Source organism: Gallus gallus, chromosome 2, assembly GCF_016699485.2.
Source record: "Gallus gallus isolate bGalGal1 chromosome 2, bGalGal1.mat.broiler.GRCg7b, whole genome shotgun sequence".
Lineage (NCBI taxonomy): Eukaryota > Metazoa > Chordata > Aves > Galliformes > Phasianidae > Gallus > Gallus gallus.
Window position 1 is genome coordinate 2,363,408 of NC_052533.1, and position 14,323 is coordinate 2,377,730.

The 14,323-nt window shown below is 49.4% G+C and overlaps 1 protein-coding gene across 3 annotated transcripts; it reads right to left on the bottom strand.

Moving 5' to 3' along the window:
• Positions 1–310: 310 nt before the first annotated feature.
• On the bottom strand, positions 311–14,292 carry GUK1 (guanylate kinase 1). 3 transcript variants are annotated; one of them, XM_001232000.6, is made up of 9 exons: positions 14,239–14,292; positions 13,351–13,456; positions 8,968–9,081; positions 7,765–7,806; positions 6,274–6,370; positions 2,131–2,269; positions 1,330–1,414; positions 926–1,011; positions 311–489 (listed from the first exon to the last, which is right to left on the bottom strand). In XM_001232000.6, the coding sequence occupies exons 3-9, from the start codon at positions 9,077–9,079 to the stop codon at positions 454–456; spliced, it is 597 nt and encodes a 198-aa protein (XP_001232001.1). In that variant the 5' UTR covers positions 9,080–9,081; positions 13,351–13,456; positions 14,239–14,292; the 3' UTR covers positions 311–453. The 3 variants fall into 3 exon arrangements, with proteins under 3 accessions (XP_001232001.1, XP_425960.2, XP_003640692.1); XM_425960.8 differs by lacking the exon at positions 13,351–13,456; XM_003640644.5 differs by lacking the exons at positions 13,351–13,456; positions 14,239–14,292 and adding an exon at positions 10,876–10,932.
• Between the last annotated feature and the right edge of the window lie 31 nt (positions 14,293–14,323).

Consider the following 14,323-nt stretch of genomic DNA (forward strand, 5'->3'; position numbering starts at 1 on the left):
ACAGACCCAGAACAGCACAGAGCCCGAGGAGGGCAGGCAGCAATGATCAGAAATGCCCAGAGGAGCTGTAGCAGATCCACAGGAGGGAACAGAGGGAGGCCAATGCTTGTGACACTGACTGCCAGCAAAGACGAGTGCCCATCTGCCCACACTGCCCAGCAGCTGCAGCTCCTGCCCAGCTGGCAGGACAGCTCTGCCCCCAGCAGCAGGTGCTGTGCTATGCTATTGCTTCCCAATTATCTGCCTGAGGTACAAACCTGGAAGAGCACACACCAAGCAGCTGGCCAACAGAAACACGAGCACGAGCAGGTTTTGTTTTCCTTCCTTTTAATAGAAATATCCTAGAGTAACGTGGGAGGAGGATGGGCCTAAAGGGAATGTCTCTTGGAATGAAATGCTGTGATGTGGCTCAGGAATGATGTGATAAAATTACAATGTCCAGGCAGGTTCCGCTCAGGACTTCCTGGATTCTTGGGCCTTCTGGATTTCCTGCAAGAAGATCAGGAAAACAACTGAGCACTGTCACTTTTGGGAAGTGATGGTTTCACAGATGTGGAAAACAGCAGCCATATGATCACATCGGGAGCGTGGTGGACACCTCAGCAGAACAGCCCCACAGAATAAGCCCCAACACCACAGCACTGAGGCTCCTGCATAAGCACTGGCCTTGGAACACAGCAAGGTGTGACCGAGAGGCTCTTCACAACAGCACTCCCCTTCTGTGCTCTCCAGAGGTGTACCCCTGTTCCGCCACCAGTCCAGGACTGAGCTGGATCCGTTTCCCACTCCTGGGCCACAAATTCACCATCATTCAGCAGCTCAACCTGAATCTGCTGCGGGCACACTTCTGTGGCTGTGGTCTGACTGCTCAGGCTGGCAGCCAGGCCTACCCAAGGAGAAGGCAGCAAAGCCTACCAGGACTCACCTTCAGGAGCTGCTCCTTCAGTTCTGAATAGGCTTTTTCTAGATCATCATTAATAATGACCAAGTCAAAGAGGCCAGGCTCTTTACCTAGTGAAGGAAACAAGGACAGAGGGCTTACAGAAGAACATGCTCCTTCCCTGTGTCATCTCTCATGCATGATCTGAGTTCCTGCAGCACTTTATTATCATTATTTCAACCACTGCTTATGCGCTTCTCTGCTAAATGCCCTCAAGGAACTGCAATGGGAAATGATGCAGCATGATGCTTAGATCAAATCCAGCTAATGCCCAAGCCCCGCCAGCGTTCCTCCAGGAAGAGAAGTCAGATGTTTGTGCAGAAAACAGTTCCTCCATCCCCAGTGCACCCCTCTCCCTGGGCACTCTGCTCAGAGGCTCCCAGACTTACTAAGTTCCAAATCTACACGGGCTGCAGTCAAACGCTTCTGTAGACTTTCTTCTGTCTCAGTCTGTCGGTCACGCAGTCTTTTTTCCTAAACCCAATGATAAATACATTAAAGAAATGCATACCCCAAATGCTGCATGTAGGAAACACCCCCATCCCACTGCCGCCACAGAGATATCTGCTGCTGTCACCAACAGTGGGAGTGACATCACACTGCAGAAGGCTGGGGGCCTCAATTCCAGCCCAAACCTGTGGCCAAGCTGGGCCTGGGCTCAGGATGTCTGATCCACAGCTCCAGCCCTCAGGCTCTTCTTCTCCCCTGTATATTCATGCCCACATTCCTCCCTGAACCATGACAGGGATTCACTCCTCCCAGAGGCACAGAGCAATCGTTGCTCTGCAGGACCACATGAGAAGGAAGGAAGGGGTGTAGGTTTATCAGTGCTGCAGAGAGACAGCCTCCGTAGGTCTAACTTTAATAACTGGAAGCAAGTCTCATCACAAACTCTGCTTACCTCCCAGTGTAAGCACAACTGACGTACTTGGAGCTTATAACCCAACACACGCAAACACTATGACACATGGGAACTGTGCAGGAGAGACCCAAACAACAGGGCAGGGCAAGGTTTATCATGGGGACCCAGGCTGTGCAGAGCTAACAGCGTACTTGGAAACCTCTTCCCCACTCCCCCAGCCCTTAAGAACATATTTCCCTTCAACAACAGGGGGGGAAACCCCCATGGCTTCAGAGCAAGACGCCGATTACCTCTAACCGCTTAACGGCAAAGGAAGGCGGCCGCTCACCAGGACGTCTATGGACGGAGGCTGCACGGAGATGTAGATGGGGTTCAGGTCTGTCTTCTTGATGTTCTTTACGCCTTGGATGTCAATGTCCAGGATGCAGATCTGGTTCTTGGCCTGAACAGCCTGCACTGCACCTTTACTAGGGACAGACCAAACAGGGGAGGGGTCAGAGCCTCCAGCACAGCAGTGGGGCCTGGGGCCATCCAGCAGTAGGTCTGCAAAGGGCTCCCGTGTGCTCAAACTGCTGCAGGAGGGAAGAATGTCTGCTATGCTCCTGCAAAGCAGTTTCTCTTTCCTTGAGTGTCCTTTGTGGTCCTGGGGTAGTGCAGAGGGTGGAGGGTGTGGAAATGGATAAAGTGACTATTCCATGAGGAGTGGATAGTGACAGGACAAGGACAGGATGTGACAGGACAAGTTTTAAACTGAGACAGGGGAGGTTTAGGTTAGATATTAGGAAGAGGTTTTTCACCCAGAGGGTGGTGATGCACTGAACAGGTTGCCCAGGGAGGTTGTGGATGCCCCATCCCTGGAGGCATTCAAGGCCAGGCTGGATGTGGCTCTGGGCAGCCTGGTCTGGTAGTTGGCAACCCTGCACATAGCAGGGGGTTGAAACTGGACAAGCACTGCGGTCCTTTTCAACCCAGGCCATTCCATGACCTATGACTGTGGCTCAAGCACGGCCCATTTAAGCTCCTCCCTTAGACAAACGTAGGAGCAATCTCACCAAATAACTGAACAGAGAACTTCCCTTCCCCTATTTCCATACCCATGCCCTCTCCTGAAGGATGCTTAATGGATGCTTTGGACTATTCCACAAGATCCACAGTCAAGGAAATTCTGTAACGATTCTCTTATGTGCTCAAAGTTGGCTGCATCTTCCAACAAAGCGGGCTGTGTACAACTGCCTCCAGCTTTTTCCTGAATACTTAACAGTTATCCCTTGAAAAGCAGCAACTCCATCCCTCTGCCAGTAGACCAGAGGTGCCTGGATTAGTTCCTGCCCCATCAGGGCACTCCTCAGGCAGTATTTGTACAGTGCTGCATGCAGGATCTCCTCCAAGATAGGGCTCAGTGGCACAACAGCACTGCTCAGTGCTAGGAGCTCAGAGGTGGCCACTGCAGAGGTTTGGAGAGAGCTGAATAAGGAGTGGCAGCAGAGATAAGGAGAAAATGTTGCCCTACAGCCAGCCCTAAATCTGCTCAATTCCCTGCCTGTAATCAGGGCACCTCTTTGGACCTCTCCTCATGAACCTGTACCTGCAAAATCTGTTCTGTGATGGAAAGAGTCTTCAGCAGAGATGTCCTGAACACAGACTGCCTCCAACAAACACTCCTGTCTCATCCTGTGCCCTAGGATGGAAGCAAAGCTCTGGCCAAAGAGGAGTCCTTGCTCCCAGCACTCCTTCCCCAGCTCTCTCCAGCCCTGTTCCCTGGTTAGCAGTGCCTTGGGCTGGAGAAGACAAAGCCTTCACCAGCACAAAGCACCCATGGGTGTCAGGCAGCAGATACTCAGGGCCACAGCAGAGGTGTCTGCAGGGCATGAGCAGAGCAAATTGCAGTAACACAGACGGAGAGCCCTCAGCCCATGGATGTCACCACCTCAGTACAACCTCCTGCAACCACAAGCAGAAAGGATGGAGGCAGCATGAGCAGAAGTGCCTCTCAGAATGATACAAAGAGCTAAAATGGGAAAAGTGGCAATGATTTCAGGGAAATTCTGAGCCCTGAAAAACCCCAGAGATGAGCAAGAGAGCAGCCCAGCACACCTGTGAGGAAGCTGCTCGCACCAGACAGAAGGGAAGAGCAGGCAAAAAGGCAGTCCATCTGCACAGTTGACCTGCATGGTGGCAGGGACTGCTGCCTGCAGAGATGCTGCTGTCACAGGGTCACAGAGGCACAGGGGGATGGCTGGTGGCTCTCCTGATGCCATGGGGGTCCCACAGCACAGGTCACTTAAATCCCAGTAGGAAGGGGAAAGCTGCAACGATGCTGTGAGACCAACACTGTGCCCTGTATGAATACAAAGATTTGTCACCTTGCTCAAGGGGGCAGCAGCAAAAGACCAGATCTGAGCAGCATCCACAGCAAACCCACAAGACCTCCCCAAAAGAGCCTTTTTTTTTTTTTTTGCTATAGGCTTCACCTGCTATCAGTGGGTGTCCAGCAATTCCTGCTACAAACAATCCACTATGAGCCAACAACAGCTCTCAGCACAAGGCAGAGAATCCCACGCCTCCATCCTGACCACAGCCTGTAATTTAAGGCAGCTTCCAAGAAGTCCTGGTTTCTGGGGGCTTATCAAACACGATCCCTCGACTCTTTCAGGACTCTGAAAGAAATTAATTTAGGTATTAAATATCATTAGCTACTAAGATTTAGAGAGCACAAAGGATTGACAAGAACTTCAACTCCTCTGATAAGCAAGAGGGACTCTCCAATTAGCACATCTCATCAGAAATATCCATAGGCACTTGTACAGAAACTACAGACTTGGATGGTTTTGATATATATTTTATTTACCAATGGGTATTTAATACTTTGGGTTAATTTCTGACCTGGGTTAACTTCAGCCTCACATGCTGCACATTGTGTGCATACACAGAAGGAACTGAAGGAACACACACCCCTCATTCCTCTCTGCTCTGCCCAGGGTCAGCAAAACCAACACACTCTGGGCTCACACCAACACAACCTTGTTTTTCAGAGGGTGTTCAGGCACCCCATTTCCTCTTAGCAACTTTTGACTCATATTAGCCTTTTCCACTCATGTTTGATTGAATTCCATGGGAATCAGCTGCAGAAAGGAGCTCTCTCAACACGCACCCTGAGGGAAGGGCACTGCCATCCCTTCAAACCACAGCAGACATCTGAGAACTGCTATCTCCTCCACACCAAGCAGCATGGATTAAGCAGGGTGCACACGAAGGAAGGAAGCTTGTCCTACACACCATAAACCCTGGGATTAAGGAGTCTGAACTTGGCTTCTCCTTGGCGCTGGGTATCTGAGGTAAACTGGAAGATGAGCTGTCAGGTTGGGTTTCTCTTGCCAAATGAACAATGCTGAAAGCACTGAGGCTAAAGCAGAGACCGTTCTCCTCTAACAGCTTTAGGGGCCATGGCCAGATCCTTGAAAGACTGCCCGAGCTGTGGGGAAAGCAGTAACATCAGTTCATGGTGCATTCAAACAGCTCTCTCTCCTTTGAAGGAAGGCTGAGAGCTGGTGTTGTTTGGCCTGGAGAAGAGAAGGCTTAGGGGAGACCTCACTGTGGCCTTCCAACACTTCAAGGTGGTTACTAAAACCCAAACCATGCTGATAATGAATGAGCCACGTTAATGGAATGTAAAGTCAGCAACCATTCCTTCAGAGCTGCACATTCCATTTCAGAGCCTCAGGTTGATGCATCCCATAAGGAAACAAGCCTCAGAACCTCACTCTGCTACCTCCAAAAAATTCTCAAAGGAGCACACTGAGCCCATAAAGAAAGGCAGACCTTCCTGAAAAGTGTTCCAGATGTCTGCCTTTCATTCAACTAACTAAATCGCTCAGACATACTTAACTTTCCTCCTTAGCAGGTCCTTTGCTGTAGTGCCACAATTTCCTAGCAATAATTACATAAGATATCTGACTTCTAATTAACATTGCCGCTTAATGTTTTATTGATCTTCAGCTCTGATGCCCAGAGCAATGCTATTTTAAAATCCACCTAACTCTTTAACCACAGCCAAGGGTGGCACACAACATATCTATGTGTAATCAGCTGCTTCAGTAAAGAAGCACTCCTACTTGCTTCACAATCACAGAATGGCCTGGGTTGAAAAGGACCACAACGATCATCTCATTCCAACCCCTGCTACATGCAGGGTCACCAACCAGCAGACCAGGCTGCCCAGAGCCACATCCAGCCTGGCCTTGAATGCCTGCAGGGATGAGGCATCCACAGCCTCCTTGGGCAACCTGTGCCAGTGCGTCACCACCCTCTGGGTGAGAATAACAGCCAATGGAGACGTCATCCCTTCTGCCCCTGGATTTACCACATTCAGATCAATAGGGAACACGGGATGTATGGAGAGGAAGCGTCCCCAGGTTAAACACTTTCTCCTCCAGCACTACCCGGGCTCAGTGGTGATGGTCTGAATGCATACCTCGTCCCATACATATTTCCTGAGAACTCTGCATGCTCAATGAATTCACCAGCGTCAATTTCTTTCTTCATTTCCTCTCTGGTCACAAAGTGGTAATCTGAAAATGTGAAAAACACACAGAAATTAGCAGCCTGAAAGGTAAGCTTCATGGCCAAAGAAGACATGCATGGGTGCTCAGGGTAAACACACCTGAAAATCTGCTTCAGACAACCTTGGCAGACAGTAGATTCTAATTAACACATACAGCACTCCCTCTCTACCCCAACTGACCAGACACCTGCTCCAATGCTTCTGGAGCACTGTGTGGTCAGGCATGCCACTCTGCACTCTTCTTCATGCCTCCTCCACCCTCACCCCGTGCAGTGAGAAACTCCCCTGCAAGCCTGGAATGCGTTACAGCAGGACTGCCAAGGCCAGTGATTTGAAAGCAGTTATGATTAAAGACTAGAAAGACTAGAATGAGGAAAAGACAGAGAGTGAGAGACATAAAAGGGAAGTAAAAGAACAGAACTGCTTCTCTGCCTTTTGTTGAAACATTTCCCTTTCACTTCAGAAAGAAGGCTGCCTTTGGAAATAAAGTGCAAAACTCATTTGTTTCTTTCTGAAACATGACAACAAACCAGAATAGCATCTAGTCAGCTGCACATAAGCTATTAACTCAGATAAAGGCACCTCATTAAGCAGGTGCATTTCCCAAAACACTGTGCCTTGGATGAGCTAACCAGAGATGCTTGACACTTTGGAAAGGAGCATATAAACAGGAAGGGGAATGGCTGTTCATGAAAGTGGATAGTGATAAGGCAAAGGGGAAATGGTTTTAAACTGAGACAGGTGGTTTAGGTTAGATATTAGAAGGAAGTTTTTCACTCAGAGGGTGGTGATGCACTGGAACAGGTTGCCCAAGGAGGCTGTGGATGCCCCATCCCCGGAGGCATTCAAGGCCAGGCTGGATGTGGCTCTGGGCAGCCTGGTCTGCTGGTTGGTGACCCTGCACATAGCACAGGGTTGGAACTGGACGAGCATTGTGGTCCTCTGCAACCCAGGCCATTCTATGATATCAAGCCACTCAGTGCTCATGTACAGACTGCAGTGCTTAAACTGAGAGCCCCACGTTGACACAGTGATCAAGACTTTCAAAGAAAGAGAATCTAGGAAAACAGAGAGCATATGCTCTGCCTCAGTAAGCATTTCACTGCTTAATTCAATCGTAGCTTTGTTCTGCCAAATCCATTTCTCTTCAGCTCTTCTCTCCAATATACAGCCTATGCTGCAGAATGGCAGTCACTACAGTCTCACAGCCACTGAGGTCAAAACCAAAAGGTACATACATTCAAACAGATCATTACTGAACACTCCCTCCTTCTGCCTACAGAAATGCACCCTATAAACATGAATGTAGGACCATAACTTACCTGCAGTTCCCATAAAAACTTAAATGTTTTCAGAGCAATAATGAGTCTGGTGAGACATGCCCAGTTAAAACACACTCACCTTTGCCATTTACTTCTCCGGGTCTTGGCTGTCTCGTTGTATCTGCAAGCAAAAAACAGCCTTGGAAACTGCAGGAATAAGGAAGTTGTAGTAAAAGACAAGAGCACCATACACAGAAATTAACTCAATCACACTGTAAGTCAATCAAAAATGTTTCCCATTCTGCTACAGACCTCCTGTGCAATCCTGGACGTGGTACTCAGATCCCTGCCTTGGTACAGGGGAATTAGCAGTGCCCTACTTTGCAAAGTTATCTTCATTGGAAAAGATTAAGCAGCACCTACAGACGTGCTTAAAATAGCCAGGTTTAAGGAACAAGGGCAAAGTGCTGCATGAAGCAGGTGAACAAGTCAGACTGCCTTTGAAGCCTGTTGGAAGTCATTCAAACCTGTATTATTTTAAGAAGATGCTCTGCAAACCAAAAGAAATCTGATGGTCAGCATGGAAGGCAATGCCAGTTATTTTATTTAGGACTGGCAAGAGTTAACCCAGTGCAGTAAGGCAATGGGGTGAATGAACTGCATGTGCAGCCCAAACTGAGGGTAATCTTTAAGGTATCACTAAGGGAAAGGAAACATTTGTCTCACAACAAGCAAGCTGCCTAAGAAAACTCCCTGTACTCTGCTGTGGCTTCAACAGTGCATAGCAACACTGGTGACCATGGTGTTGCATTACTACCCTACAGCTCCCCATCAAAACGCCAAGGAGAGCAGCACATCCTTTTGTAGAACTCAGGAGGAGAGGAAGGGGATTTGAAATAATTCTGCTCACGTAAATGGATGGTTATCATACAAATCCCTCAACCTGTGCTCATTTTGTCCTAAGCCAATGCCCCTATCCCATAGGCTCCCAGGGACAGAGAAGCTGCACTCACCCACCTGTTGTGTGTCAGAGGATGCAACATTCCTCTGTGCAAGCCACATCTCCCATGATTAAGGCAGATGTTCTCTTGGGTATGTGCCAGCACTACATGCAGCCAGGTGTGAGTGGATCATGTCAGCAAGCCAGGGCTATTTTCACATTACAGGGAACTGTGTTAAGTCAAATAAAGGTCCCCTGTACTCATTTAAAGACACCAAAAGGCCACAGATAGAAACAGGCAAAGAACAGAGGCCTGTTATATGGGACACAAATAGAGGTACAGAACTGGGCTCTGGGTTTGTGGCCTCAAACTCCTCCACTGCCCGTCCACCAGATACTCACGAGAGACGCTGAAGCCGAAGATGTTCTCATAATCTTTAAACAATTTCTTTATCAAAGTGCTCTTCCCTGCACCTGATGGGCCACTCAGAACCACTGGTCTCGGTCCCTGCATGGCTACACAGACAAACAAAATGGCTGGTTAGAAATAAGTAGAAAACACAGGTACAGGCTCCCAGTGGCGTCTCAGGACCATGAGTGCCTGTCCTCTATTATTCAATATAAGTTTCTGGTGAAAAGTGTTTAACTATGAGAAATCAAAAGATGAGAGCTGATGGAAAACACTGAGGAGTGCAGGAAACACCAGGGAAATCCAAAGAACGATTACATCAGCAAACCTGACACAAACAGAGGAAGCTGTCACCTCTGCACTGAGGAGAAAGGGCACCAGCCTGGCTCTGAGGGGCTGGATTTGGAAAGCTGATGATGGGGCCACCAGCAATGCAGCAGGACAGCATCACCCTGCTTTGCTTCTGGCCCTGGTCTGCATGCATACCACAAGGGAAATAAACCTCAAATCCCTACAGCAGTGCCAGGGGACACAGGCACCAGCTGCACTCTGCAGCACAAACTGCAGCTCGAGGTGCGGCAACAAGCAGAAAGGTCTGGCTCCCAGCAAAGAAACAGGGCAGCCTTGGGTTACGTGGACCTCTCCCTGGTTGTTTCTTCAGCCAGAAGGGAAAGACTGGGCATTTTCATGCACCTGCCCCTCTGGGGAAGGAGAATGGTTAATTATTAATATGTGAATTAGGAGGAAATTTCTGTAGTACAGTGCAGGGTTTTCTCTGGGGACTGTCATCCACCAGCAGCAACTGGGTAGCTTCTAAGGCAGAGGTGATGCTAAGAGCAGGACAAACACAACGGGCCTATTTTTCCTACTTAAAACCCTCTCTCTTCCACAAGCAGTGAAGCCCTCAAAAGGCATCTCTTTAGTCTGGCCCAAGGAGCATTCAGCACACACACAGCATAATGCCTTTCCATTTTAAATTAGATCATAGCAATGTCATCCTGACCTTACAAATCACTTTTCAAAGAGCCTTAAGCCACACGCAACCTCTAACAAAAGCAGCTGCTGCCAGGGATGGTGTGGCTGGCTTATGTGGCTCTGCTGCCTACCTGACCCAAGCCAGGTCCCTCCTTATCCCCAGATCCCTGCTGCACAGCTCTGTTATCTCACACACACCAATCAAGCAGCACTAAAGCCAGCAAATCATGAGTTCTCCATGTTCCCTGCTATAAAAGCCTGAACAAAAAGACAGATACACAAAGACTACACAGTCTGGGTGACATCTAACGCATATGTGGCCATAAGAACACCCAAGTTCAATCACCAGCTGTCAAGGAACTGTTTTGTTGCTGCAGGATTAGTCTCACCATACATACATTACCATGCTGCTGAATGAGGCTCCATCACCCAAAAAAAGAAGTATAAATGATGAACAAATCTTTAGGAAGTCTTCTTGGGTACAGAGCTTTGCTGTTCTTCCCTGAGCCTTGGGTGATTTGTAAATAGCCCAGGTTTTCCCTAACTGCTCAATACAGAAAGCAAACACACTCCTGCACCACCTCACCAAACTTCTACTTAATGCCCAGAGCAGGGAAGCAATGCTGCTCTTGCTGACTTTTCTGAAGCATCTCTGTCTCTCCTCATTCCTCCCACCCATAAAACACAGCAGGAGAGCATCAATGAACCCTAACTACTGCTTGTGAAATCTTTCAGAAGAGAAACACCCCAGCCAGGACACTGTTCTCCTCTCCTTCCCCTGGACACTTCTACCCTCTATCAGGCAAACAGAACTGCAAAGCTGCTCAAATCTTTTGTGATTATTTCATCAGAGCCCAGGGAAACTGGGAAGGAGTAAGAAATGAGCACAGTACCCATTGAATGCTGGCTAGGAGTTCCACCCCTACCTTTTGCTTTTGCTCCCTCACAGCCAAGTCCAGCTCCTCGCAGTGGTGAGAGGTTCTCAATCTGAGCAGGCAGGCAGAGAGCTGAGCTATTTGTGAGCTGCCTAATTACCAAGCTGCAATTTTAAGACAGCCAATGGAAACTGCTCGCTGATCTTTAATCTCCTCTTGTGCTTTCTGCTCCGCTCCTTGCTCTCCTGGCAGGTAAAGTCACAGGCAAAGACCATTAACAAGCTGATGGGTGCCAGCACTTGCTGGCATGGCTGTGGCACATACTGCCTTTGGGATTTCACCTTCTGCAGAACATGTTCTTCTTCTCTTGGACTGGAGTTGGCACGGCTGCTGTTTCCAGCCACTGCTCGACCTCAACGTCAACACAACTTTCCATAATGACAACAAGTTCCTTTCCTTGTCCAAACCTCCAACCAGCACATTCCCAGCCCCTATGCAGTGGGACACAGCACATCACCCGAGCTCTCTGTCTGGAACTGCCACATATTACAATAACAGAACCAAAAAAGCACTCTCAAGATGTCTGACCAATGCAATGGCCTTCTATGATAGAGCGACGGCATCAGTGGACAAAGGAAGAGCAACTGATAATGTCTATCTGCACTTGTGCAAGGCCTCTGATGTGGTCCCACACCATGTTCTTACCTCTAAATTGGAGGAAGATAGATTTGAAGGGTGGGCTATTAGGCAGATAAAGAATTGGTTGGATGATCACAGTTAGAGAGCTGTTGTCAATGGCTCTACATCCAGGCAGAGGCACAGGGCAGAGCAGTGACCTGGCTCCACATCCCCAGGGAATGCTTAGCCTAGTCAGCCTCAACCTATCACTCCAGCTTGTGTGTTTCTACAAGCCTCCTTTAAACCTACAGCCTCCAAAATCCTCAGTGGACAGAACTAAGTTTCCTTAAAGTCTTGTATTGGAGGCTCTTGACCTCGTAACACACCCCTCCATCAGATGCCAAATGCTCTGCCCAATCAGGGCAAATGCCAAACCCCTCCAACACCCAGTTTTCCTTTTCTGGACATTTGGATATTAAGAGTTTTGTACTTGTGGTGTTACTGAACTGAAAGCCAGGGGTGCCAGCCAGCTGCTGAGTTCCTGGTTTGCAATGAAGGCTGCTGGCACTGGGCTGAGAGCAAGGAAGGCTGCAGGTGAACCAGTCAAGGATGGCTGGGCAGGGAGCTGTGCCCTGAGGACCACAGATTCCTCTGTGTCAGATCTGTGTGACACTCCTCCACCTTCTGCAACCCCTCCCTTTGACACTTCCCCCCCCGCCCCAGAAATACTGAGAAGTGAGAAGAGATGTGTTGCAATCACAGGCTTCAGTTCTTTAAAAAGGCTGAAAGTAAACTTAAGGACTGACAGATGTTTACTCCTGCCTCTCTCCAAATGTATCCCATCTTCTTTGCTAGAGACCAACAACTTACAGGAAAAAACACCCCATCAATTTTCACTGCCAGTTGAAGAGGCTGAGCCCTTTGTGTGCAGCAAACAGCGAGCACCCAGCTGACAAACTGGAAACCCACACCACTGTGGAACAAACCCAGCTCAGCACTGGTTTTAATTTCCCCCCCCCTTTGCTCAGATTTCAGCACTTTCAGAGCAGTTGATTCCCAAACATGAAGCACAAAGGATCTCTCTTAAAGTGGTTTTGAACCCAACCCAAACACCATGGGTCCCCAAACCCACAGCAGTGTGGTTTTGCAGCTGCAGATGAAGGCCACATAGATGCTGTTGGGACACAGAATGATACAGGGGGCAAATAAGAAGCACAGAGGAAACCATCCCAAAGGCAGGGAGCAAATCTCAGTCTGGTCCTGCTTGCTACAGCCACACTGAATTTTACCTGGCAGGTGGCAACCTGACCAGCAAGATGAAGGCCAGACATCACAAAGAGTTAAACATAATCAATGCTGATTAGCAGAGAAGCTTTAAAGAGAAGGTAAACCCCCCCCCTACAAAGGAGAAAAGCAGCTTAAAGGACAGTTAGTCGGGAGCCCCAGCTAAGGTCTCCTGGATTAGGATAGGAATAAAATCCCATTCCCTATTTTTAGCATGTTCTCCATGAACTCACAACTCCTCCTTTCTAACTTTTAGGACTGATTCTTAACAGCTGCTAGAGGCACAATCATTAACCAGGAACCACAGGAACTATGCAGAACAGGGCTCAGAGAGCCTGCCTGAATGCACTATGGGTTGTTTTAATAAAAGGCATGGCTTGCTTTTACCCTTCCTCCAAACTTTTTCTTTGCCCTCTTAAGTGGTTCTACTTGTGACACATCAGAAGAGGAAGACAGCTCTCCACTTGTACGGAACCACACCTGAGCAACAGCCCAGCAATCGGGCTGTCTCATCAGTCACATGAATCAAGTGGTAACGAGGACCAACACAGATAGGCTGCTAATCAAGAGCAGATGTGCAGTGTGCTCTTGCCTTCATTACTTCTATATGGGAATTTCTCTGACCTGCAGCTGGCAATTCCTTCCTCCTTCACTGAGAAACACTGACAGGAGCTGAGCAGCCCCATGCAGCTATGCCAGCAGCTGGTAGGCACAGGGAGCAACATTTTACCTGCGAACAATTACCAAAAAATACTAATTTAGAATCATATAATTGCTCAGGTTGGAAAAGACCTTAAAGATCATCGAGTCCAACCGCAACCTAACCATACTGTAACAGCCCTCTGCTAAATCATGTCCCTGAGCACCACATCCAAATGGTTTTTAAACACATCCAGGGATGGTGACTCAACCACCTCCCTGGGTGGAGGATATCCTAAAAGAGGTGGAGCATACCCTGAAAGGTATTGGAAGAGAGCAACACGGGCTCCCCTCAGCTTCCTCTTCCCCACACCAAACAGCCCCAGTCCCTTCAGTCTCTCCCCATAGGCCGTATTCTCCAAGCCCTTCCCCAGCCCTGCTGCCCTTCCCTGGACCTACTCCAGCACCTCCATGTCCTCTCTGCACTGAGGCGCCCAAAACTGAACGCAGAAGTCGAGGTGAGGCCTCACCAATGCCGAGTACAGGGCAGGACGGCTCCCCCAGTCCTGCTCACCACACCATTCCTGGTCCAAGCCAGGATGCCATTGGCCTTCTTGGCCACCTGGGCACACTGCTGGCTCACACTGAGCCGCCTGTCCCTCAGCACACCGAGGTCCCGTTCCCTCAGGCAGCCTGCAGGGTTCCCTGGGGGATGGGCAAGGTATGGCTGGGCTCTGCGTGCCCCCACCAACCCGAGGAGGCCTCACAACCCCCCCCACACCGCTCCCTCGGGATGCTGACTCCCTTCCCTCGCTCTCGTTGCCCTCCACCCGCCCGCTCCCCCACACAGGACCTCTCCCTCCCGCCGCTCACCCGCCGCCCGGGCGATGGCCCCGCGCAGCCGCCTCCAGCTCATGAGGGGAGGGCGGGGGGGGATGGGAGGGGCGGAGCGCGGCGC

Coding starts and splice junctions, on each gene's coding strand:
- GUK1 (XM_425960.8), bottom strand. CDS start 14,281: ATGAGCTGGAGGCGGCTGCGCGGGGCCATCGCCCGGGCGGCGG. Junction 9,082..14,238: donor GGCCATCGCCCGGGCGGCGG/GTGAGCGGCGGG, acceptor TTGTCTGTGTAG/CCATGCAGGGACCGAGACCA. Junction 7,807..8,967: donor CTTCGGCTTCAGCGTCTCTC/GTGAGTATCTGG, acceptor TTTTGCTTGCAG/ATACAACGAGACAGCCAAGA.